Source organism: Salvelinus sp. IW2-2015, unplaced genomic scaffold, assembly GCF_002910315.2.
Source record: "Salvelinus sp. IW2-2015 unplaced genomic scaffold, ASM291031v2 Un_scaffold1969, whole genome shotgun sequence".
NCBI lineage: Eukaryota > Metazoa > Chordata > Actinopteri > Salmoniformes > Salmonidae > Salvelinus > Salvelinus sp. IW2-2015.
Window position 1 is genome coordinate 266,719 of NW_019943322.1, and position 26,786 is coordinate 293,504.

At 47.3% G+C, this 26,786-nt stretch overlaps 1 protein-coding gene across 1 annotated transcript in view; it reads left to right on the forward strand.

Annotated features, from left to right (window-relative positions):
* Positions 1-26,786, forward strand: part of fto (FTO alpha-ketoglutarate dependent dioxygenase) — a 58,965-nt gene that overhangs the window by 7,669 nt on the left and 24,510 nt on the right. The window contains exons 2-4 of the mRNA XM_070439852.1: positions 19,177-19,251; positions 19,859-20,966; positions 23,060-23,188. Of these exons, the coding sequence (XP_070295953.1) occupies positions 19,177-19,251; positions 19,859-20,966; positions 23,060-23,188 (1,312 nt within the window). The remainder of the gene's footprint in view (positions 1-19,176; positions 19,252-19,858; positions 20,967-23,059; positions 23,189-26,786) is intronic.

Consider the following 26,786-nt stretch of genomic DNA (forward strand, 5'->3'; position numbering starts at 1 on the left):
CGTTCCTTTCACATCATCCTTTTATTATTTGCTCTAAAAAAGGAAGCAGAACCATTAGCATTAGCGTCAGTCTGCTCTTCTCTCTCTCTCTCTCCGTCTCTTTTCTCTTTTTCCTTTTTTTTATTTTTTTTCTTCTTTTCTTCTCTCTCTCTCTCTCTCTCTCTCTCTCTCTCTCTCTCTCTTTCTTCTCCTCTCTCCTCTCTCTCTCTCTCCTTGCCCTCTCTCTCTCTCTCTCTCTCTCTCTCTTCTCTCTCTCTCTCTTCTCTCGGAACGAGGACGGGGTATTGTAATGGTAAAATGGCTGGAAAACCACAGAACAGTTCTAAATTAGAGTATCTGCATTAATCCCAGTGGCTTGTTATAGGGCAGGGACACAGTGCAGTGGTTCAGTTTATCATCATATGTAATAGCTGGGGATATGGGGATATAACTGTATTCTCATAAGTGAGTYTGTTTGRAGTTAGACTCAGTCAGTGAGTTGTTTCCCCCTGTCATTTTGCTAGTTTAGTGAAGGCAAGCTATTTATCATGAAGGCCTACTGAACATAACTCCCAACCTGTTTTAAAAAGGCAGACTCAATTTAACCACATCTAATACAATGTGCAGGACAAAAATGGCTTACCCATGTTTCTGAGAGCAGCACTGTCTCATGTTTGTCTGACTCATCAACTAAAAAGCCTAACTAATAGGCCTACTTGTAATATACTGTGATCAATAGCATGTGTTTTCACTAATGTCAGCAGGTTATTGTAAAGGAAATTCATGGTTTGAAACATGTCTATTATTTTAGAAATAAAGGTATATGCATTTTTATATACACGTCCTGRGTAAACTGAATATAAAGGGAATTGACCCTCAACCTACTTCCTTGACGTTGTCTTTGACGTTTTCTTTGACGATAGCTGCTGTCTATGTGATGACATGTATAAAGTGTTGATGGAAAAGTGGAAATATATTTCAGGGGAATGTCAGGCTAAGTAATGACCACATAGGGTCAGCAGATGTTGTGCTGAGGTCCTGGCTGAGCCCAGAACACCGCTCAGATCAGCCTCATTGGTTTCCTCTGGTTGTGGCAGCTAGTGCTGTTTAGGGMATTTCATTCCTCAACACTCATTCAAATGTTTTGTGTTTCCCTTGGCAATTCTGTTAAATGAACAACTAGAGAGGTTAAAGCTGATTATGTGGCCACACATCCAGACATGGTTAATCAATCCCCCCCACAAAATGTTACCCGGTGAATTAGTGTTAAGGTAATGATTTATGGCGACTAATGCCGGGTGTACTGTCATGTCAGCTCTGGTTGTTTTAGCAGGAGGGGTGTCACATTCAACACATTCAGCACCTTTCCCCTGCTCCGGCGGCCATCTCCCCCCCTCTTACCCACCGCTAACACACTGCTAGTTCTATTAATGAGCCAATAATGAGAAATAGTGTTGGGAGCTGACATAAAACACGCTCAGGAATACATAGGAGCACTAGGAGCCGGGCAGGGAACATAGAAGTAGGCTGCTGGAGATTTACATCCGGGCCTGGGGAAGGAGGGAGATGGAGAGATAGATTTACATCCGGGCCTGGGGAAGGAGGGAGATGGAGAGATAAGATTTACATCCGGGCGCTGGGGGTAAGGAGGAGATGGAGAGATAGATTTACATCCGGGCTCCGGGAAGAGCGAGGAGATGGAGAGATAGATTACATCCGGGCCTGGGAAGGAGGGAGATGGAGAGATAGATTTACATCCGGGCCTGGGAGGAGGGAGATGGAGAAGATAGATACATCCGGGCCTGGGAAGGAGAGGAGATGGAGAGATAGATTAACCGGCCTGGGGAAGAGGGAGATGGAGACGAAGAGACATTTCTCCACTCCTCACTGCATGGCTCTCCCCTCCCTGACTCCGTCAGACCCCTCCAGCACGGCCCGTCGTCTGGCGAAAAAGGTTCCCTGGTAAAATACGTCTTTGCTGTGGCTGATAAATAGTACCATACACTAATGGAGAGATCTGATGAAGGAACAGCCAGACAATAAGGCCTGCTTTATTACCAGAGGGGGCCATTCTTCCCTTGCATTTCCTAATGGCCTTGAGTGTATCACCCTGTATTGATGGCCACTCATACTGCTAATCCAACACAGAATTACTTATCGTGCGTTGAGTGTGCGATCCGGCTCCTGACTCGGCCCCTGGAGCCCCCTAGCCCTCGCCTCTTGTGGACTGCATGGGGACCGGCACTAACCCACCGTGGAGGCTGTTTATCCAGCTGTTGATTTAGGGCCGGGCAGGGATGATGACCGGGAGGTCTTCATTGGTTGGAGGGCTGGCCAGCTCAATGTGGGTGGGGACTGCCTTGTTGAGTGAGACGGTGAGAAGAGGAGGGTCTGCTACGGAGAGGGGGAAATTAAGTCAACAGCTTTGCTCTCATTAATTAAGGAGCAGGGAATGATCTGGTTCCTCCCTCTTTATGGCCCTGTTGGTCACTGTGGAGCAGTGAAGGGAAAGCTGAGTGATGAGCCTGCTTGGTGTTGTCCTGGGTAATTGAGCTGTGCTGTAAATAAGAGCAGGCAGCTCCATCCAGATCCTCTATCTAGTGTCATCAGCACCACTGTCTCTTCACCATGAGGGAGACAGAGAGACAGAGAGCCGGAGCCCAGTACTGCTGCTCCTGATGATGATGACGATGGTCTGGCCTGATTACAGTCTCATGTCCCCTCTTTCATACGTCTTAACCACTGACAGCTAGGCCTTCGTGCTTTGAGTTGATGTTTCAGTATGGATTGTCAACAATGCACCATGAAAGAGCCATAGTGCCTGATAGTATAATGATTCGTCTTAACAGTATCTCATGAATTATCTGCCAGGCGAGGTGGTCCGAGTGACACAGCCAACAAAACAGAGCATGTCAGTGCGACACATCGTAAATTGCAAAAAGGCGAACTGATCGTGTCGTTCATTGATCCTATCGACGTATGATGAGAATGCTGCTATCCATGTCTAGTACCCATGTCACCAATGGATAAGGAGCCAGGCAGGCTATCAGAAGACGTAACCTTTGCTTTCAAGGCCTTGTTTGACCTGGTCAGTATCCATTGTTGGCCCCTCAGTAACTTAGCCCCTCTTAACCATTAGACTCCTCAGGCAATAGAAGGTATGGCATTTCCATGTCAGCATATCGCCTCTGCCCTCCCCAACCGGGCGTCACCTCTGGCCTCAGCTAATCAAAGAGTTTACCTTCAGGGGAGCATTTATCCACTCTTCATTAGGGACCATTCCTGTAGCCATAAAGATGTATTTKTGTATCTGCTGTCGCACAGGGCCGGCTAGGGAAACTAGGTATCGATCGGGATATTTAGTCATTTATTTCTGCTTGGGACATCAATATTGTGCAAACATCTGTCCATGCAAGTGGGCTTGACCTCAGCCCCAGCCTCTGTTTTTAGTCCCATTGGAGTTCAATGATATACTATTCTGAAAAGTAAATCAATGAATGAATATGAAGTTTTGTGTGTAATGTAGTGCCTGTGCGGTGGTGTGGCAGTGGGCCCAAGGCCCCGGGTAGTTCATTGATCCGATATGAGAACGATGAGGAGGGTTGATTAGTCTGTGGCTATAAGCACCCCCCRTTTCTTTACCTCTTCATACCTTGTCTTAGTTATTGGAGCTTAGCCTGGATATATCTGGAGTGTTTTTGTGTTGTTTACAGATCAGCTTGGTAAACCCAACCCTACAGCCTTTAAGACACATGCCTGGCAGTGGCAATGTGTCAGTGATGGAAGAGGGACTTGGGTTGCTATTGTTTTTMCCATTGTTTTTGCCAMCTACAGGGTTTCTTTCATCTCTTGGCAACAAAGAGCAAATTTATAGCACATTTTATTTGCAGTAATGGCACTGACATGGAACCAGCTATCGTACCCTTTTCTGGGAGTGAGATACACTCCTAACTGTTTATATCTGAAATATGGTTTCTCAGTWAGTAGTCCTACATCCCTGTCAACAGCTACACAGTGGTGCAGTATATAATATGGCTCTTCATGTGTCGTGATCTAGATGTGTGTTTGCATACATGTCTCTTCTCTTATCCTTACCCCRTTTTATAGTGGTCTGCTTAAAATGTAGGACAATTTAAAGGTTCATGATGTCTACATTTGGTTTGCATCTGGGAGGATATSAACTTTTACAGCCCGGCCTGGCTGCTCTCTCTGTGGTGTCTCAGGTCCCATGTCTACAGCCGCCCCTAGCTGCCAGGGCCAGGGCCCACAGACATGTATGTGTTTAAGAGCATCTGTGATCCTACTAAACATCCAGAGGGAAAACCCAGCCTAAGTATGTATCCCAAATGCCACCCTATTCCCTATATAGTGCACTACTTTTGACCAGGGCCCTGATAAAAAGTAGTGTGCAATGTACGGAATAGGGTGCCATTTTGGATGCACTCTGGGATATAGCCTAGGTTCCTCTCCTGATGTTAGCCATCACAGCAGCCATATGATAGATGACACTTTACACAGCATGTCCATCCACACGGTTTGGCTAAAGGGCTTGGGTTTTAGTGTATGTTGAAAACACTAAGGATGAACATATAACGGGATGCTATGTTCAACTCATCCGGCAGATGAACAAAGATTTWGTGTCTTCTACATAGTTACTTTATTCATACTTTATTACTATTGACAAATGGTACATTTATTRAGGATTTTCTTTGAAGTAATACCTAACTGGATTGTCAGCAGAAATCGGCCTAGTTGCTCAGTTTCAGAAGTCAAATGTACCACCAGTCCCAGGTTTTGTTGTGAGCAGGCTGTTAGCTTGTGAGCTGTGGGCGACCCTCTCTGTTGACAGATCCCATGTCATCATCAGCTCTACCTAGCAGTTCATATTAGCATTGGCATATTATTGCTGATGTCTGCGTATTTTCCCAAACGAGCTGCTGTGACAATGGATCATCTCAGCTGTCAGAGTCAATGAGTTTACGTTCAGTGTGACCCAGAGTTCATCAGTCACACAGAGCCCTATCACCGGTGATATACATGGAATAATCAATCTGATCAATAGGTGGTGTGTGTGTGTGGCTGTGGTGGGGCCGTACTAAATAAACATGGGAATGATCCGCTCACCTCAGACAGAGGGGACTCAGGGGGGTTCATTAGCCACTCAAGGCTTCAATCTAGGGAGGTCATTATTTTCATTTGAATCTGTACTTATGTGTGGAGGGGGGGGGGGACACACTGTAGAGAGAGACAGAGACTAACGATGGGAGAGGACGAGAAGACTGGTGCAGCAGTCCTCTAATTTAATCAAATTTTCCTAATAAGGCCATCTGTCACAAGGACAGTGACTAGACAACACTTAAGGTGCAGTCTCTTCTTTCAAGGCTGTCTTTGGCGTTCATCATGTAGGTTAACTTTATTTTGCTCTTGGTCCTAAAGCAGTAAAGCTAGCCTACCTATTGTAGCTCTCAGYAGGCCTGCTCTCCCTGTGAATCCACCTGCTCCATTTATATTAKAGGGCTGGTGGTGTTGCTGTTTATTTGTGAATTTATTTTCCTTTGTATTTTCCTTTGACTCACCTTTCCAATAAAGCTGAGCTACCTAGCAGTTAGCTAACGTTAGACTTGGCCAACATCTGCTTCTGATGACTGCTTCAATAGCCTCCATTCACAAAAACTGCAGGAGGCCACTTTCATAAGGCCCTGTAAATTGTAACTGTTAATTTGTACATCATAAGATATTTTCCATAAACGTGTGTAATGAAAGTACCTGGCATGTAGTACTGTAGTACACTGCCCAGGGGAGACTGAGGAGGGAGAGGGATGGTAGTGCCCCCCTGCCCCATCACTGGAGCCAAGTGTAACCTAGCCAGCTGGAGTATCTGCGTGACAAGCCGGAATCCGTCTTTGCAACTACCATGGCATGCATCTACCTTGCCTTACCCACCAACCACCATTCATAAAATACCTTTCTCTGCCTGAAGTCAGATATTACAGGGATGATTTCATTTTAAAATAAGCCAAGACCATTTGATGGATCATTTCTTTGGATATTCCATGATACCTGTTGATGCCAGCCAGGTAGCCTCTTCATCTTTCAGTGATTCTCTCTCAGCCTGTGTTTTTGTTCATGGGCCCAGCTAACTTTAGTCATGCGTATGCTATGTTAGAGAAGGGGTCACCAGTTTGATTGGCATGCTGTCAGGCAGGCGTTGCCTTCTGTGGTGTAGTGCCGCCACTCTGTTTTAGAGGGGCTGAGTTATGTGTGTGTACTGTGTGTGTACTGTGTGTGTACTGTGTGTGTACTGTGTGTGTTCTGTGTGGGGTAGTGATGGTAATAGGGGTGAGGAGGAGGGGTGTTGTCAGAACTCAGAGAGCATTCTTTCTTTGCATGTTCTCCATGAGACAGGCGCTCCTCAGCGTGCGCTGGTGCATGACAGTTGCCTTTCATTGCTGTCTTCTCTGCGCTTAACCTCTGACCAGAACCCCCCTCAATCCTCTCTCCGCCCCCCACGCTCACTCTAACGTGAAGCGTTCTTGGCCCATTCTGAGTGACAGACTTTGGTGCGAGCGGATGGCGAGGAGGTGCCGTGTGTGTGTGTGTGTGTGTGTGTGTGTGTGTGTGTGTGTGTGTGTGTGTGTGCGCGGTGGTACTTGTCATAAGTCCACCACTGTCAGGCCCACCACTGCCTAGCTGCTTGCCTGCCTCTCCATCTAGGTACCATCACATCACCAACCAGCCAGACCTCAACCTTTTGTTCAACAGTCCATAATTCTTCCCACCGGTGCTGTCAACCACATGATCATACGTGCATAAAGAAGAGAGCCCCCTGACGGCATCTCATCCCCCTCTCCTATCTTCTTCTCCTCTCTTCCCATCATAATATAGGCAGATTTCCCTTCCTCTCCTGTTCCTGTCTCTGTGTATTCAGATGAGGCTGACTGGGGGCAGCAGGTCAGATCCACTTGCCTGGGTAAGGGCCTGAAGTCAGGCTTGTCTCCTGTGAGAGGGAGGTGGGAGGTGGAGGGAGAGAGGTTGTGTCACTGCTGTTTTGGGCTGTGTGTGTGTGCGTGTGTGTGTGTGCATTTATCAAGGCAGCTAGGGGTGTGTTCAGTTGTCAGCCCTAGTGTCATGCGTGCCCTGGCCCTGTAATGTTGAGGGCAGCCACTGTCATTTGTCTCAGGACTGCTGAAGTGGAGGAGTCACACAGGCGTACAGCCTAAACACTGAGGCTCAGCAGTGGCTGAGATGCCATCTATTAGCCTTGTATTCTGCCACAATAGTCTTACCATTTTATTTGTTGTTTGATCAGTTATGTTGCTGTTTGTTCTTGATAATCTGTGGAGTTTTTGGTTAGATTAGTCCTCTTCTGTAGCTCATCAGTTTAGTCTAGTTCTCTTTGTATTCTGCCCATATGCTTTCAAAGCAAGCTTCAGCAAAGAAAACTCCTATTCCTATCTCAATAAACAACTGTTTCTACAAGTTTACGTGCTTGTGTGTGTGTGTGTGTGTGTGTGTGTGTTTGGCCTACTTGTGTGAGTGACAGTGGCACCCATTCCGTATGTAAAAATGTGATACAAAGCTTTGCAAAGTTGTTGTTTCCAGGATCACCAGTAAAGCACATCATATGACCGGGAGTGTTATCCACCAACACACACACACACAGAGAGAGAGGCTCTTTGTGATGTGAGTGGACCTTCTTAAACACATTGTCATATAGAACGGTAGGGATGGACTGGGATGTAAATGCAGTGACASTCTAGTGTCATGCCTGACTGATGCCGCGTATGGATTGTATTAATCTAAGTGACTGATTCTCCAGCATGCGACGGCTACCCTGTCCCTAACTCCTCAGGAACAGACAGCCTCTGTCGAGTTATCGCTATTTGTAAGTCRTTCCACTGCACTGGGATGACAATAGGGATTAGTGCCAAGGTTCTTTAAACTGTTTTTTGGGGGGGAGAGGGGGYAAGCTTTCTTATCAGCGGCTACAGGATGCTGCTGCAAACACTTTTCCTTGACTGTCAATTAAAGAAGGGATCATTCACTTCAAGGGTATAAATGTTCTAACACTGGTATTASGATGGGAAGCTAAGTCTCTGACAGATGTTCTAACTTTAATTCTCTGCTTGTTTTTGTGTCCTTTAATTAATTTATGTATCGTTCTATTCAGAGGTTTTAGATTTTTTCTATTTGTGGTAATCTCCGTTGCCATGGTAGTTACAAAGACGGATTCCGGCTTGTCACTCTGCAGTGTTCTTAGGAGGTTCAATCGGCTAATGTATTCAATATCAACATAAATAAAAGGTAAACAGTATCTAATGGTGCGTGTGTTCCTATACCAACTCCACTGCCTGCTGTCTTCTCTCTTCTCTCATTCTGGAGGGGAGGAGGGGAGGTGTCTGTCTCTGATTTGGTGCTTTTAAAGAAAGAGAGKCACTATTGAAAGTGTTTGCAGAAACCAAAAAGGGGTGCAGCTTGTAGGCTTATCTCAGGTTTTTGGGGTAAACAACAGAAACTAGTTTACTACTTGAGTGTTTAGCTGGAGTATGTGGTTGTTCTAGTGATCAGGTGTGTTAGTGTGTATAGTGCTGACGGTGGTGAAGTGAAGTCCCTGTGTTGTATAGCAGAGACCTGGAGCTGTCTGTCACCAGGGGACTCCTCACTATGGGCAGCCGGAGAGAGATGGAGAATGCTGCTAATGGGCAAACTCTCCTCCGTCTCCCCCCTCTCCCTCTGACAGCTCCTTCCTTTTGTTCTCCCCGCTCCTTCTCTCTGTCCCCCCTCCTCCCTCCTCCTCCCCCCTCCTCCTCCTCTCTCTCTCTGCTGGGGATTTGTGACAAGTTTTAGCAGACTGATCAAACGCGGCGGTGACACCTGATTAGGATATGGAGCATGTTTACAGTAGCGCGTGCCGAGCGAGGACCCCCAGACAACAAGGGAGACTGACTTCAACCCTAACTAATTAAATCTCCACCTGGGATSCCYTCTGTGACAGCCAGCGATGTAGCCATGCCTCCACTGACTGACTGGAGACTCATGGTTGTTGTATTTATTCATGTCATTCCATACTTCACTGTGACATTTATGGAGGCGGACTGCACTGAATTTTATGGTGTGTGTGTGTGTGTGTGTGTGTGTGTGTGTGTAGTGGGATGTTGTGGTGGTTTATTTCACCATCATAGTGGTGTTGGTGATGACTAGCAGTTTCTCCTACATCTCTAGGTGGCAATGTTGAGCAGTGGTTAGAGAGGTGGACTTCTGTCCGACCTCACACTAGATAGAACAACACTCTGGTTGTGTCCCAAATGGCACCCTATAGTGCACTACTTTTGACCAGGGCCCATAGAGCTCTGGTCAGAGGTAGTGCACTACTTAGGAAGTCSGGGGTTCCGTTTGGTGMGTTGTTTTGGTTGGTTAGAGTGAATATACTGGACTCCGTTCCCTGGCTGTTTCACTTTAGTGATTAGTGGTTGGAATGGCTGTTATCTTTTAGTAAGTTATTTTACTCAGACCCTGTTTAGGGATTGCTGAGTATATTGTGACCACATTGCAAAAAAATTAAATGTTGTGTGTGTGTGCCTTGGCTCACCAGACCAATGTCTATATATTTGTGTGTGTGTATCTAAATCAGTGTTAGTGTAAAGGCCATATCCAGATGGTGAGTGGTACATCAGTCACCTAGTAGCAGCAGAGACGGGCCTGTAATTTGTGGCTTTCTCTCCCCCTTCCCTCTCTCTCCCCTCTCTGCCCCAACCTCTCTCTCCCACTCCTCTCTCCCCCACCCAATTGGACCTGACTGGACTGCTGGTCATGCTGTATTACATAGGTTAGATMAAGTAATTATTTCTAGGCCAGTGACTACAAGCCAGATTAATAGTTTTTGAAGCGGCCATAATGGAGGTCTGACCCTGGGGGACATCAGCATTATTTCAGGCTCACCTCCACTCTCATCTCTCTCACCTCCCGGCACGGGGAGGGCTGTGATTTATACCTCCACTAATGGTGGGAGGGGATGGCCCTTAGCTACTAAACACAGCCATAGACACATCTGTTTCTCCATCACAACAAACACAGCGTAGCAGCCAGGACCAACAGCAGGGCTAGAAACAATGACCATACTACTGGAGCTGGAGAGAGCTGGAGAGAGCTTGAGAGAGCTGGAGAGAGCTGGAGAGTGCGCTAGAGAGAGAATACGATGTCAACTATGTACAGTAACTACGTCCCACATCATCGCTTTACACAATTGACTTGCACGTTCTTGCAAAGTAGGTTAGTGGTATTGGGTCCCTAGTCTAATTTTTGGCATTGGTGGCAGTAGATCTTTCTTAGCGTTGACCGTGTTGGACTGTGCCATAGGTAGCTAGGCCTGTGACAGAGCTGTCTCAGTCCAGATGGGTCCTCCTGTCTGGGCTGTTTTCTGGGGCAGACCCCCTCTCCTCTGGAGCCTGGAGGACCGTCACTTGACTGGACGAGCCACATGGTTTTCACTAGGTGGCACTTGGACATCACCATATGGGATGCTCGCTCGCCGCCACCCCTCCCTCCCTCCCTCCCTCCCTCCTCCCTCCTCCCTCTCCCTCCCTCTGTGCTAAGTACACTTCAGATGTCAAGAGTGTTTTATTTGGATTGGAGGAGGCCAGTGTAATGTATTCACCTCCATCTCTGCCAGATGTTAAATGCCCCAGAACATGATCTCCTCAGGCTCCGCCCTGTTACCTCCTGATTGGCTCTAATAATTAGCAGGAGTGTGAACATAACCACGGCGATATCTCCTCTTCCCTCAGACCAGTGTGGGTGGAGGTGGTGGGGACGTTGGGAACAGCCAAATCTTCTAGTACGTGACCAGTCCCATTTTACTTTCGTCTCAGGCAGGCTAATATTTGGGTCTGACCCACACTGGCACGATCTCATCACCACCATCCCTGGAGCTCACCTCAGAAAAATTAATTAATCAGCACCACCATTCCCTGGAGCTCATCAGACCAACCATTCCCTGGAGCTCTCAGCACAACCATTCACCTGGAGCTCATCAGTACCAACCATTCGCCTGGAGCTCGTCAGCACCAACACATTTCACCTGGAGCTCATCAGTACCAACCATTACCTGGAGCTCGTCACAGTACCACCATTCAACTGGAGCTCATCAGTACCAACCATTCACCTGGAGCTCGTCAGTACCACCATTTACCTGGAGCTCGTCAGCACAAACCATTCACCTGGAGCTCGTCAGCACCACCATTCACCTGGAGCTCGTCAGCACAAACCATTCACCTGGGAGCTCGTCAGTACAACACCTTCACCTGGAGCTCGTCAGCACAACCATTCACCTGGAGCTCGTCAGTACTTTCAGTACCACCACTGCTTTCTTTTCTACTGGCTTCATATTAACCCTCCAGTCCACTTAAAGCCATGCATGCAGTAGACTGTCCCCTCAGGGTTTGGAAACGTCCGGTCTGTTAATCTGTCACCATCCAGGCTACTAGGAAGAGTGTAAAGGGGATTAAGATGTTAAATTCTTGGTAGAATATTATCCTTGGTTCACAATGAGTGAAGGAAGGAAAGTAAATAAACAGTGAATAGGAATGGATGGGATGGCTTGAGAAGAAAACTAAAATGCCTTCTGTTGCCATATATTTTAGGATTTGTCTAATGCCATTATAGACTATTTATCTTGTGGTGGATTCCAGGAAGACAGTCAAAAACCATGTAAACATTCCCAAATAATATCTGTCCGGTAATTCAATAGCATTCTGAGTCTTAATCGTAAAGTTGAGACACATAGGTTAGATTTGTTCTGTTGTAGTGATTCAGTAACAACACTGAATCACTTCCTAAGCGTTCTTGTCTGTTCCTTTAGTCTCAGATATTAGTAACATACTGTTCCTGTACACAGTGGTTAGTAAAGGAAATAGAAAGAAAACATGCTTGTTTTTCACTAAATGGATTCTAGCTAATACAATGCCATTTCAGATGTCACAATCAGCCCTGTTTTACCCTGATTTAGCCATAGTCTCCATCTGGATTGTAAATCATCTTTATCCKCAGTGAAGCTGCAGACAGGCAGCAGATCATCTAGACTCGATCCTTAAMGACAGGGAAGGGGACTAGCTGCCATCTGAAGGGGTTGATCAGCTTGTGCTGTTAACACTGTGGATGGAACACAGAGCTGGCTCTTTACTCTGTRGTACACTGTTTTCTGGATTAGCAACACAAGCCACTTCCACTGTGAGCAGTCACTCACACACACAGACACTCGGAATGACTGCAATCCTCTCAACATCACCCATCTGTTTCACTCACTGTATCAGAATTAGGACAATTATTMACAGCGAGCTAGAATAAGTAGTCTTGCTATTTGCTCTATTATSGTTTAGATATTGTCCATAATAAAGCTATGAACACATTGTATTGTCTTAACTGTAGGAGAGTGTTCAGGTAGCTTACTGACCAATTCCCTGAGCAGGCCCATGCCCCGTGGCTGACTTCTGTTGTCCTGTGTCCTGTTAAGGAGCTACATTGTGTGACCAGTGGGCCACGCTGCTACCTTCCACAGCAGAGATGTTTCTCTAACTGTTATTGAACTGTTTATTGTCAGAGATCTGCAGTCTCTCTGTCTGAGAACAAAACATCCAATTCAGGTGTGACCAGAACAGACAGACCAGACCAGACCAGACCGTCCTCCAGGAGGAGGGAGCAGGAGGCTGAGTCCTGGCTGGCTGGGCCCCAGCAGCGGGACACCCTCTGGGGCAGAGTATTTAACGCTCCACCTGCTTATCGATCCTGTCCTCCAGGCCGAGTGATGGGCTCGTGAGCGGACACAGGGGAGGGGGCAGAGGGGGGCATGGCAGACCCCAGCCTCAGCCTCCGGTATCCCAGCCCGGCTCTTGGGTCTGTCCTTGACACTGCCCGGGGACAGGCCTGGAGGACGCCTTGGCCCCGCTTCTAGCCCTCAGTCTCCCCGGGCCGCCTGCACTTTGCAGAGCCATATTGATTTTGTTGCGGGGCAGAGAAGTGTGGCTGGCTAGCTAGAGAGGGAGAGAGACGTGGAGAGAGAAGGACGTGAGAGAGAGAGACGTCGGAGAAGAGAGACGTGGAGAGACGTGGAGAGAGAGAGACGTGGAGAGAGAGAGACACGGAGAGAGAGAGACACGGAGAGAGAGAGAGACACGGAGAGAGAGAGACATCTCTAAAGCACTGACTTCTCCTTGACTGCACCTCAGGACGCGACAAGGCTGTCAGAACAACTTGATGGCCTCAGCGCACCCTGCTGAAAACTGCTAATCACAGTCTTTCAATCAATGCTCTCCTTCCCCTCCCTCCGTCCCTCACCTCTCCCCCAACAAACTGGCCTGTGTCTGAATCTGAATACCTAGGGAATGTGTGTCAGTGTTAAAATGGTCCATTCTGCCTGGAAAACAGCTGACCTCATGAAACCATGTTGTCATTTGAAGGTGAAAACTAAAAAGCTTTCTCTATCGACATAATCCTGATAGAAGTGTTATGGCCTGCCCACAAAATAACAATTAAAGTCAAAGTGGCTAACACCCTTTTCTGCTTATGTAAGGCAGGGCCGAGCTCTTAAATATCTGCTCTGTTCTGCTCTGGTCTCCTCTCTCTTGCTCTCTCGCTCTCTCGCTCTCATTCTCCTCTCCAGATTTGACACCTTGGGTAAAGGTCATGGAAACATCTTTTTCTCCTTCCAGGTGTAGATGAGTGTGAAATAGATGTCGACACCGTMGACACATTGAAAAGCACTTAAATGGACAGGCCTTGTATGTGCCAAGATGTCAGTGTCTAGGCTTACCCCAGGTGTATGTGTAAATACTTTGGGGTGATTKATCTTTCTCTCTTTCTTTCTCTCTTTTGCTTTCTCCTAACGCCTGACAGGGTTACACCTGCCCGTGGCTGTGTCACGGATTGAGTTTAACACTGTGAGAGAGAGACAGAGAGAACACAGAGGGCTAATTGAATGGCTGTTTAAGCTACTTGACTGTCTTCCATAAAGTACTTGTCATTGTGGGTGTGTATACATTTCTGAACATCAACCAGTATGATTGTCTATAGTAGTATGCGCTTAGTGTGTGTATGTGTGTTTCTGTGTGTGTTTAAATAATGATCCTTGGTGATCACCCTGCCTGCGGTGCTGGTAATGTTCTTAGATCCGTGTTCTAAACAGGGTGTGAAAGGTCTGCCCGGGCCCAGCTCCATGCAGCATCACACCGGTCCTTTAAATGACTTGGCCCCAGTGTGTTCAGTTAGATGGATGGACACATTTTAATATTAATGAATCCACCTCCCTCTGACCTGCCGCTAAGTGAAGTGAACAATGTCCCCCTTCAGCCACAAACAACAATTAGTGAGGGAGAGCGTCAACGAGGGCTAGGTGGCCATTTTTCATCACCTACCTGAATGGATCTCTACTGAAAATATCTACTCAGTGCAGGAAGAGCCTGCTGTGTGTGTGTGTGTGTGTGTGTGTGTGTGTGTGTGTGTGTGTGTGTGTGTGTGTGTGTGTGTGAGACTACTGAGTTGAGCTGCTGAGGGAGGACACAGATGAAGATACATGTTGGTGATCAGCGTTTCCTCTTGGGCAGGAGGAGCATCGAGGCTCATCATATTCTACTGGAGCTGTGTACTATTGCAATACCTTTTGACATATTCAATTGAAAAACTATATTTGACTCCTACTATTTACTACATGAGCAGTGACCACCTGATCTGATCAGGATGTAACCAGCTAGTCCTCCAACCAGACAGATGAATATGCATCCCCACCTCCTGGTCCAGTGTGTGGGTGTGGGGTTACACATTATTACTGCCCTGTGTGGCCTGGTTCTCAGGTCACTACAGATGTTTCAATCAGTTAACCATTTATTACACTGTTCAGTCACTTATCACTTACCTCCCATCCACCTCCATAACCATTACAGTGACCGCTGACCAGTGTGTGGGATTCTGAGAATGCATTATGCCACGATTTGTCGGAAACAAAATGTTAAAAGGCAGTTAAAGTTTTGCTTTTCTTTCAATGGATAGTGCTTATTATGTCCCGGGGCCTAAATGTCAGTTAACATAACCATGTAGCCTGGGGGGGAGGGAGGGACAGTGTCAGTGTGCAAGGAAGTGTGTGTGATGGATTGTGTGTGTGTGATGGTACCTAGGTGCTGTGTGCTCTCACTGTGGTTCGTGGCAGTCAGAGACATGCCCTGTGTATGAGGTAACTACGTGCTGTTAGTCACCTAGGCAGGGTGAGGCGGAGGGAGTCCAGGGGCCTGCGGGGTGGAGGTCCTGGGGGCTGGGGGGTGGAGGTCCTTGGGGAGGGGGTGGACGTCCTGGGGGGTGGAGGTCCAGGTGGCTGGGTCGTGGAGGGCCTGTGGGGTGGAGGTCCCAGGGGGCTTGGGCATGGAGGACCTGAGGGGTGGAGGTCCGGGGGGCTGGAGGGCGGAGGTCCGAGGTCTGCCCGCTCCTTACTCCTCACAGCAGGCTTGTTGCCTCGTCCGTTTGGTCTCTCTCTTCACCCCTCGCCTCCCCCGGTCCAATGTGGGCACTCCCGGGCCTTCCTGCCATCCTCCTTTGCCACTGGCCGCCCCCACACCCACTCCCCACATTCTGCGACGGTATGCCAAAATGAAAATGGGGTGGAAGTGCGTTTGATGTTTTCGCCTGTCTCCCTGTTTGAAGCTGATCTTCTACAGGAGACTTGTCAAAATACCTGATTCACCGTCACTTTTGCAGGATGAGACCATTTTCTGAAATCGGTGTCACACAAGTACCAATTGTTTGCTTCCTAAACAAAGCGCTCTATTAGGCAGCTAACTCTCAATGCGTCATCGTGGGGATGAGAGGGGCTGGGGTTGGCTGTCAAGGTTTAAACTCCCAGGGCTCTCAGTAGAACAACATCTACTGGTTGGAGGTCTGGTTCCACCTACACCCTGACTTTGGTTCTGATTGTTACAGCATAGCAACCCGAGTCAAAGCCAGTCCATTGGGACCCAGGGTTCCTCAGGGTTATGCTGGATCCATGGGGGTAGTCCTCAGACAAACCACCCTCTCAGAGGAAACGTGCTCTTCTCCACCACCACCAGCAATTTTGATGTAGACACGTTATTTTCTTAGTTATTTTGAGCCATAATGATCTAAGCACTGGACATGAATCGACTCATTAAAGTGTCAAAAATCTAAAATACCAGCCGTTTGATTTCCCTCTTGTGTCCAGATCTGAGAGAACAGACCCCCTATTTATGTGATAAACAGTCTGGCCAAGGGGATTTTAATCCCGTCAACAGAGAGAGATTAGGAGCAGCATCAGATATATCACTCAGAACAGARGACTGGCATAGTTACAGTAAATCATCCATGTCATTGTTTTTATGGGATTGGTAATCTGGTTTCTTATGCTGGGTGGAAAAGCAGCATCTCTCTRTGACAGAGAGACTGCTCTGATATACAGGGAGATGAGAGGAGAGAAGGATAGAGGAGAGGAGAGACAAGAGAGGAGGAAATGAGAGCCCATCTGCTACAGAGGGCTGGGGTTGTCTTTTTTTCCTGTGGAATTTCTGAGTGGCTTGATGTATTCGACATGTGCGTGACAGCCCGGTTGTGTGCGATTGGAGCTGAGGCAGTGCGCTATCCAGCCCAGTTGTGTGTGTGTGTGTGTGTGTGTGTGTGTGTGTGTGTGTGCCTGCATGCATGCACATCACACAGGGCAATGTGCTCTAAGGTCAAGTTTGCAACGGCCTACCAACCAGCCTTGTACACACATACATACAGGAACAACACACACTGGTTACACACACAGGAAACACACCACACTGCCCCCTTACTCATGCTCACACATCACACAGAAACACCCCCACACTGGACGGACACACACACACACACACACACACACACACACACACACAGGTTTAATATCTTGAAGCTTCTGCAGGATTTTGACACCAATGAATGTTTGTCAGTTTTCCTCCTGTGCTCTTCTCCCTGGCCCTTTGAACACAGACTGGCCATGAATAGTGTATGTTGTTTTGTGTTGTAGATTCACTCTGTCTGTGGACCAGTTTTCCTCTCCTTTTGTTTGTTCCACTCTAAATAGAATAACTTAGAGTGCCGGCCTGTCTGGAAGCCCATGTGCATCCTGTGTGGTGGGTGGGGGTGGTGTTGTTGGTTGGTGTGTAGTGGTGGTGTGTTGTGTTGGTGTTGTAGTTGATGGTGGTGTGTGGTGTGTTCTTGCTGTGTTGTGTTGTTGGTGTTATTGTTGGTGGTGGTTTGTTGGGTTGGGTGTTGTAGTTGGTGGTGGTGTATTGGTGGTTGTGTGGTGTGAGTTGATGGGGTGGTTTGTTGGTGTTGTTATTGTGTGTGTGAGTTGGTGTTTTTAGTTGAATGTTAGTGGTGTTGTAGTTGATGTTAGATGGTGTTGTTGTTGTTGTGGTTTTGGTGTTGTGGTGGTGTAGTTGGGTGTGGTGTTTGGTGTGTTATTGGTGTTTGGTGGTGTGTAGTGGATTGGGGGTGGGGTGTTGTTTGTGTTAGTTGATGGTGTGGTGTTATTGGTGTTGGTGTAGTTGGTGGTGTGTTGTAGTTGATGTGTGGGGGTGTTATTGGTGTTTGTGGTGTTGTATTGATGGTGGTGTAGTTGTTGTTGGTGATGTTGTTGGTTTTGGTTTTGTAGTTGGTGGGGTTGTTTGTGTTTGGTGGTGTTGTAGTTGTTGTGTGGTGTTTTTGTTTGGTGTTGGTAGTTGGTGGTGGTTTATTGGTGTTGGCGGGATGGTGTTGTAGTGTGTGTGTTGTAGTTGGTGTTGTTATTGTTGTGTTGGTGTTTGGTGGTGTTTGTGTGTTGTGTTGGTGGTGTTTGAGTTGTGTGTTTTAGTTGGTGGTGGTAGATGGTGGGATGTGTTTTGGTGTTGGTGTTGTTGTGTGTGTGTTGTAGTTGTGTGGTTAGTTGGGGTGTTGAGTTGGTGGTGTTAGTTGGTGGTGTGTAGTTATGGTTTGTAGTTGGTGTGTGTAGTTTGGTGGTGTGTTATGTGTAGTTGTGTTGTAGTTGGTGGTGTGTAGTTGGTGGTGTGTGTTATTGTGTAGTTGGTGGTGTTGTAGTTGGTGGTTTAGTTGGGTGGTGGTGGTGATTGATTGTTTAGCCTGCAGATAAAGCTGTAGCCCCTGAAGGAATCACTAACAGCATAGAGCTAATAGGTCTCCGTCTCCGTCTCCCATACGAGATTTCACCTTTTCCTCTGTATTCATGCACATACTTTTTCTGTTTGTTCTCTTTTTGATCACGTCCTCTTTTGAGTCATTCAGACACAACCTTTTTAACGTACACTTTAATGTTCTTACAGGACATTTTATTTCACTCTAAAAGTCAGGACATATTTTGGCGGTCGGGACTCTCGCGTCCCGCATGAGGTCTCTGGCATTATTAGGCCGGCAGAAATGTGAAACGCATGTAGTAAATGTCTGGGAATATATACGAGGCCTGCTGTCCTTAAACCTCACAGCCTTCACTCTCTCTGTGCTTGCTCACTGCTGATGTGTGGAAGCTGTGCGGCAAGGGGCGAGGCGAAGCGTTCACACCGGTGTCCACAGCACATTTAAAGGTTTAAAGGCAGGAGCGGGTCACTGACATGGCACCTGCCCGCCGGCTTTCAGCAGCCAGTGGCTGACTGGGGTGTGGGTGTGGGGTATGTGCACCTGTGGGGCTGTGGAGAGAATAAGGACGGAGGACGCAGACGGCAAGAGAGGAAGGAGGTGAGGGGAGGGTTCGGCACTTGTGAAATTTATTTGGTATCACAGTTTTACGCTGGTTGCCGTTGGATTTACAGGTAGGAATGGAATGTGAGCCAATGAAAGGGCTTTGATCCTTCCACCAGTTGGGTCTTTATAGGAGAGCCAGTACGCAGAACGCAGCAGGGCATTCTTTATAAGGTTGTAGAAACCCCACTGCAGAACCCAGAAATCATAAAAATGTGAGACGACAATGAAGCTAGGGGATTATGGAATGGTCATTGATATCATCTGGGAGTTGAATTAAATGGACACTGATGCTTCACAGTCTCAGTTTAAATGTAGGCTAATGCATTCGCCAACTCCCAAAACCCTGAATTAATCTGTTCTCTTCTGTCGTACATGTCAACCTGTAGATTCATCATGACGTGTGCATCTTGCTGACCTTTGTGTACTGACCTGTGTCTGGTCTCCTCTTCTCAGAGGCGCAGGCTGCTGCAGGAGCTAGGAGACCAGCGTATCCCCACTCGGCCCTCAGACCATGGCTTCCAACAGCTGGTGAGTCGTCAGTCAGGCTGTCCAGAGTCAGACCATGTGACCTTGTGCCATTTGGTACTCAGTCCAGATCTTCTGGTCATCCACTGCCATGTACTAGTCCGACCTTTTGCATCCCACTGCATTGAAGCTAGTCCAGACCTTCTGTCATCCCACTGCCATTGGAACTAGTCCAGACCTTCTTTCATCCCACTGTCATGGTACTAGTCCAGACCTTCTGTCATCCCACTGTCATTGGTACTAGTCCAGACTTCTGTCATCCCACTGCATTGGTACTGTCCAGACCTTCTGTCATCCCACTGTCATTGGACTACGTCCAGACCTCTGTCATCCCACTGCCATTGGTACTAGTCCCAGACTCTTGCATTGTACTAGTCCATACCAAAGCCTTCTGTCTATCCCACTGCACACAGAGGACTCAGCACTTGGAAAGATACTTAGCTCATAGGCAGAACATAGAATTAGAAGGACAATGGCTAGTTTATACAATATTTAGTGTTGGCTGTTTGTGTTACTCGTTCTCCATCAATTGTTTCTGGAGACAGAGAGACCACTTAACTCATAGCAGGCAGAACAACAGCTAATTGATCTGTGTTTGTTTGTGTTCCAGTGGGAGACTAGCTACTCTGGCCTGGCTCTGCGGCGGTCCTGCTCCCTGCCTGAGGAGCTCCATGGTCGGGTGGAGGCTGCTCTGCTCACCCTGCGGCGGAGGGGCTGTTTCCTGAGGGACCTGGTGAAGGTGAGGGACCGAGACGTCTTCACCGCCGTGTCCCGGGTGCTGCTGGGTCAGCCAGGAACCACCTACCGCTACCTGGACACGCGGCTCTTCACCATCCCCTGGCACACAGACGAGCAGAGAGGGACCTGCTGCGACCCAGACCTCAGCGCCGCCTGCAAAGCACTCTGGGAGCTCAACCGCTTCTTCTGCTCTGATGTCGGAGACAGGAAGGAGGGGGATGTTTTCAAGCAGTGCAGGAAAGAGTTGGTTGGTGCTATAGAGTCTAAACCCAGTGTAGAAGGAGACACGGAGTCTAAAGATAGCGAGGAGTCCAAACCCAGTGACGATGGAGGAGACTCGGAGTCCAAGCAGAGTGAGGAGGGAGAGACTGAGTCAAAGCACAGCGACGATGGAGGAGACTCGGAGTCCAAGCAGAGTGAGGAGGGAGAGACTGAGTCAAAGCACAGCGACGATTGGGACATAGAGTCCAAACACAGTGAAGAAGAAGGCCAATTGTCCAAACAGGATGCAGCGTGGGAGTCAAGACACAGCGACGAGATGGGAGATATGAAGACTAAACAAACTGAACTGGGTAGTCCAACGGGGTCAAAACAACACAGTGAGGGAAAACACACAGTCTGGAAGCACAGGCCAGCTGGCAGCACAGAGACAGAGACCACAGGCCTAGGCCCTCAGGAGKAGCCTGTGGCTGAGCTAAAACACAGTCTCTCTGGGTACCACATTGAAGATGAGGAGGATGAAGACCAGCAGAGTGGCCAGGGATGCTCTAACCTCAACCCTGCTAAGACATCCTGTCCTGGCCCGACCCAGTTCAACGTCACCCTGCTCAACTACATGGACCCAGCAGCTATGAGCCAGCTGAAAGAAGAGCCGTATTATGGGATGGGTAAGATGGCTGTGGGCTGGCACCATGATGAGAACCTGGTCAGCCTATCWCCTGTGGCCGTCTACAGCTACAGCTGTCATGACGACGACAAAGGTGAGGGTCAAAGGTCATACTGTATAGTTGTTGTATATCACTGTCAGTAGTGGTGGATCCCCGTCAAACTAGACCCAAACTTCCTCAAAAACACCCTTCAGTCTCACTTGTTATCCCATTTTTATCACTCCACCCACAACCCCTMAGAAGTAGCTATTTTCTTCTCCACTGTGATGTCATTTTGAGCTACTATCTCTATCAGATGCAGCTAACAGTTAACGTTGTGTATGTGGCCCTACAGCAGCTCACTTCCAACAGCTTTACAGCATTTATCTCAGACACGGCCTCCAGTGAGCCAGCCATCAGATCTATCAGCCTGATAGTGTCAGGGCATTATCAAATGTCATCACAGACTGCCTCTGTTCTGTTCTGACAGGCTGGGATGCCTTATCGCTAGCAGGGCCAGGGGGTGAGGGAAGATCATCAACACACACTCTCTGGGACACATTCAGGGGCTAAACACATGCTGAACGGCACACTACAAAACTCCAACAACTCGCCCAGCCTTATCGCTCAACCATCTGATCRWAGTCATTTCRMSKYGAAATGATCAATGTGTAATTATCTGATATGGAATAATGAGTGTCTGCTTTGATTWCTGGTTCTAGACTGTACAGCAGTATTGAGGCAGTGTTTAGCCTAGATGTTCTATCATAGTGGGTCTCGGCCTGATTTTATAGGGCTGATGTGAGTGTATCTTTTTTGATGGAGTTCATTGCTATTGAATCAGTGATCGTCTAACAAAATTCTGATTGATCGACCATGATCATATTTTTAAATCAAATATTTACTCTGTTTTACTACCAAGGTGCACAATCCCCTTTTAACATGACAATACCTTGCACAACCCATATCTCAGCCGCCTTTGCATCGGGCCAACATCATTTCAGAGGGCTTGGTTAAACAGAACCATCTGCCGTAGAGTAGAAGACTGTGGAGATGATTTGTTCTGACCCATGTGACCGTTGACCCCTGGGAACGCTGGCTTCAAACAGCACAGGACCGACCGGCCGGGGCTGTAGTCTAGGTAGACTGTTCTATCTGCAGCTGTGCCTTTCCTTTGTAGGCCAAACTGACCCCACAGCACCAGACTTCACAGGCAAACCTGACAAAGTTTAGCAGCACTGCTCGCTAACCCCGCTGTGCATTACTCAAGAAATGTTATGTTCACTTTGGGCCAGATCGTTCTGAATACTCCCAGAACCACAGAGATGGAATTGTTACCATGCGGAATGTTGTTTTTTTACGAGGGGGCCCATGTTGTTTCTCCATTGTTCTCGGCTGCGCCACAGACAAAGCCCCTCTCTCTCTCTCTTTCTCAACTCAATAATTGAGCTGTTTTGCATCACACAGTCTGGTACGTACAGTAACCAGTAACCTTCTAAGCATGTTTATTTGCATGACACCTGTCTTTCTTTTGACACGCTTAGTTTTCATGTCAGGTCTGGGAGAAGTCTAGTATTTGTCTCTTTTTCCCAAGGCTCTGGTGTTTCAGAATGGTTTTATWTAGAYTCACCCAGCTGCTCTCATCCGGAGGTATCTGGCTTGGCGGCAGAGTGTTTTCCGGCTGGAAAGACCACAATGCTCTTTACTCCAGCTCCAACACCATTCCCATCCTGGGTCCTTTAGGAGCAGTGTCATTAACGGCTCTCTCAGAAAGTACTGGCTGGAAATTAAGTTACTATTTATCCTCTGCTGAGCAAAGGAAAAGACCTGATTTGCCGTGGGGCTGAGAGAGGCCCAGGAACACTTTAGTATTGATTTATGCTGAAGGGTGTGGACCTAACGGGCTGGGTAGATCTCATTTTCTCACCATGCCTCGGATGGAGGACAGACAGGGAGATGCTGGGTGAGAGGCTCAGAGACTGGCTATGGGAGGAGAATAGTCCCCACTACCCTGTCTGTCTGCTGCCCCTACACACACAAGCTACCTAACATCAAATACTTTTATTAAAAAGGCTGTCCTCTTGTACAGAAACTGTGATGAAGACACAATTTGTACTGAGAGATAATGTAACAATATGCCCTGTCTCCTATTGTATATTGTATATCCTATTCTGACTGACCTAAGTGGTGGGAGTGTTTGTGTTTAGCAGGTGTGAGCTCGGAGGAGGGTCCTGCYGAGAAGGGCTGCTGGAGGATTGGTCTAAAGGTGGCCTGGGACATCCACACCCCTGGATTGACCCTCCCACTGCAGTCCGGAGACTCCTACTACCTGAGAGGTACTAGAGCATGCACACCACTCCTTCTACATGACATCGCTAGTCTGTGTGAGATTTACACTTGATGTTCTAGTGTGTTTGGTTTACTGTGTCCCTACTGACCCATAGAAGCAGGATGTTCTTCAGACTCTCTCTCTTTTTCTACCTCTCTTTTCTGTTTTGTTCTCTCGCTCTCTCTCTCTCTCTCTCTCTCTCTCTCTCTCTCTCTCTCTCTCTCTCTCTCGCTCTCGCTCTCTCTCTCTCTCTCTCTCTCCCTCTGTCTCTCTCTCGCTCTCTCTCTCGCTCTCTCCCTCTCTCTCTCTCTTTCTCTCTCTCTCTCTTTCTCTCTCTCTTTCTCTCTTTCTTTTTCTTTCTTTTTTTCTCTCTCTCTCTTTTTCTACCTCTCTTTTCTGTTTTGTTCTCTCGCTCTCTCTCTCTCTCTCTCTCTCTCTCTCTCTCTCTCTCTCTCTCTCTCTCTCTCTCTCTCGCTCTCTCTCTCAGGTCCAGCTCTATTCTGTTCCGCATGTAGCTCGGACTCTGGCCTTCTTGTGTATCTGTAACCCTAAGGATCCATGTAATTGCATGCATTAGAGAGGTTAAGGAAACCAAATGTTATTTTGTGAAGTCCTGTGACCCGGTGCTGGTGGTGTCTCTATGGAGTGGAGAGGACAGGCAGCGGGCCAGGAGGGTGTAAATCAGACCTTAATGCTGATGGCTACAACAGATGCCTTTCCCTTTCATCTCCGCCTGCTGGGTCGGGCTGCTCTTAGCTTCTACAATACAGGACAAGGCTACACAGCTATTATTGGCTACCACTAGGTTCCCCATCACAGCAGCACGTCATGTCCCACATTGTGTATGGCTTAGGACCTCCAAGACGTCATTGTGTATATTTGTCTGGGATCGTTGGTGAAATATGACTGCATTATGTTTTTGGACACGTACGAACAGACACACACACAAAGACACAGGCAAGAACATGCAGGAACAGACTCATATTCTACCTCAAAACATGTTGATTTGAGTAGAAACCATGAGTTGGAGTGACCTCACGGGACATAACCCAGACAGGATGAGATTTGTCACTTTCAGTCCAGGCATGATAACAGAMTGATGGCCTGCTCTACAAACACCATTGTAATTGGACCTGACTGAACTCGATCAATGGGGATTTATGTTACCGTTTGGAAGATCCCTACAGGATCACTATMGTACTGTATCAGCTCACACAGTCAGTCTGTCGCACTCCTACACCTGGATCAGGTACACAGTACAGACACTAACTACTGTAATCAACCAAGACTACATTCAAGAAACTAGTCCACTCAGTGTTTCATTGGAGGTTATAGCATGCCTCGACAAGGGACAGAAATAAAAGCTAGCTTTGTGATGCCTGTTGACTAGTGGCTTTGTGGTGTTTTTGAAATTGTATTCAAATTTTTTGTTGTTGTAGTTTTTGTAACTTTTTCTCCCCAATTTCGTGATATCCAGTTGGTAGTTACAGTCTTGTCCCATCGCTGCAACTCCCATACGGACTCGGAGAGGTGAAGGTCGAGAGCCATGTGTACTCCCGAAACACGACCCCGCCAAGCCGCGCTGTTTCTTGACACACTGCTCGCTTAATCTTGAAACCAGCCAGACCAATGTGTCGGAGGAAACACCGTACAGCTGGCGACCGAAGTCAGCGTGCATGCTCCCGGCCCGACAAAAGGAGTCGCTGGAGAGCAATGGGACAAGGATGTCCCAGACGGCCAAACCATACCCTAATCCGGACGATGCTGGGCCAATTGTGTGCCGCCTCATGCTTAGGTATCCCGGTTGCTGCCAGCTGCCACACAGCCCGGTATCGAACCTGGGTCTGTAGTGATGCCTCTAGACCGTTGCGCCACTCGGGAGGCCCCTAGCTTTGTCGTGTTTTGATAAGGAACGGGCCCGTGTACCATCACGGACACCATCATTCCTTTTTAGCACCGTTAGTCAGTGACTCAACCTCTGAACTGTTAATGTTGTGTGTGTGTGTGTGTGTGTAATATGTGTGTGCAAATTTAATCAGCCGTTATTTCCAACCAAATGGAATTTCAGTGGTTAAAAAAGAACAATACAAGTCTGACACCGAGCCTGTTGGGTAATACGATTTCCAGCTCCCAACTCACCAGGGACCTGAGAAAGAGTTGACCCAATATATTTAAAAGCCTGCTGCTTCCTGGAAAAAAGAAGGGGACAAGTGGCAACAGATGAGGGGGTAGAGAAAGAAAGATAAATATTTATTACAGAAATCGAGTTTGTCCCCCCAGTGCCATCAGACTGTGGAGGACCAGATTGATGGAGATCATTTATTATTGGATATAAACTGTTTTAAAGARGGGAGTCATTCCCCCCAGAGACCTAATCCTTCACAATCTCATCAGAGGATAACACAGAACAGTGGGGGAACTTGTTTTGTTTGTCATGCTCTTTTTCAGTTTTTTCCCTCACTACCTCATAATAATATCTATCTTCCTAAAGCACTTCACTGTTTGACTTTCAAACCAAAGGCATTAGCCAGCCACACTGCTCAAGGCGGGGTGTAATTATGCACATGTGCTGTGAGTGACAGCTCTGTAATGGCTAAATTAATGATTTTTATGTGGAGCAAATAATAACAGAGCTGGGCAACATCTAAACACACAAACAAGCTTGTGGACTGACGGGACTGATACACTAGAAACAGCAGTTGGGATCGGATAAGGATCTTTGTTTATTGGATAAATGTTTGTTGATTTCAGACCTCCATCATGAGGGAATGAATGAGATCTGACAGCGTTTGTTGATATGAGACCTCCATCATGAGGAATGAGATCTGACAGTGTTTGTTGATATGAGACCTCCATCATGAGGGAATGAATGAGATCTGACAGTGTTTGTTGATTATGTAGGACCCTCCATCAATGAGTTGAATGAGATCTGACAGTGTTTGGTATTAGCCATATAATGAATCTGCAGTCGTGTATATAGACCCATCATGAGGATTAATGAGAATCTGACAGTGTTTATTGTTGATATGATGACTCCATCATTGAGAATGAGATTCGACAGTGTTTGTTTGATATGAGACTCCTACCACAATGAGGGATGATGATTCTGAATTATGTCTAATCGAGACTCATATGAGGAACTGAATAGACGCGTGTTTTGTTGCTCGCATTATGGGGTAATGATCATGTTGTTTTGAGACCATCATGGGTAGAGCTGGACAGTTTTGTATGGCCATCTGAGGGACTTGAATGAGAATCTGGTACACAGTCCGTTGTGATTATGAGACCTCCGATTCATGATGACTTGAATGAGACTGCTGACAGTGTTTGGTTGATATGAGACCTCCATCATGCAGGATTGAGATCATGAATCACAGTGTTTGTTGATATGTGGATACTCCATCATCGGAAAGAATGAGATCTGACAGATGTGTGTGTTGATATTGAGACCTCCAATCATGATGGGGACAATGAGATCCCTGTACAGTGTTTGTTGATATGAACTCCATCATTCGAGGAATGAATGAGACTACTGGTTTGTTGATATGAGACCTCCATCATGAGGCATGAATGAACTGACAGTGTTTGTTGATATGGAGACTCCT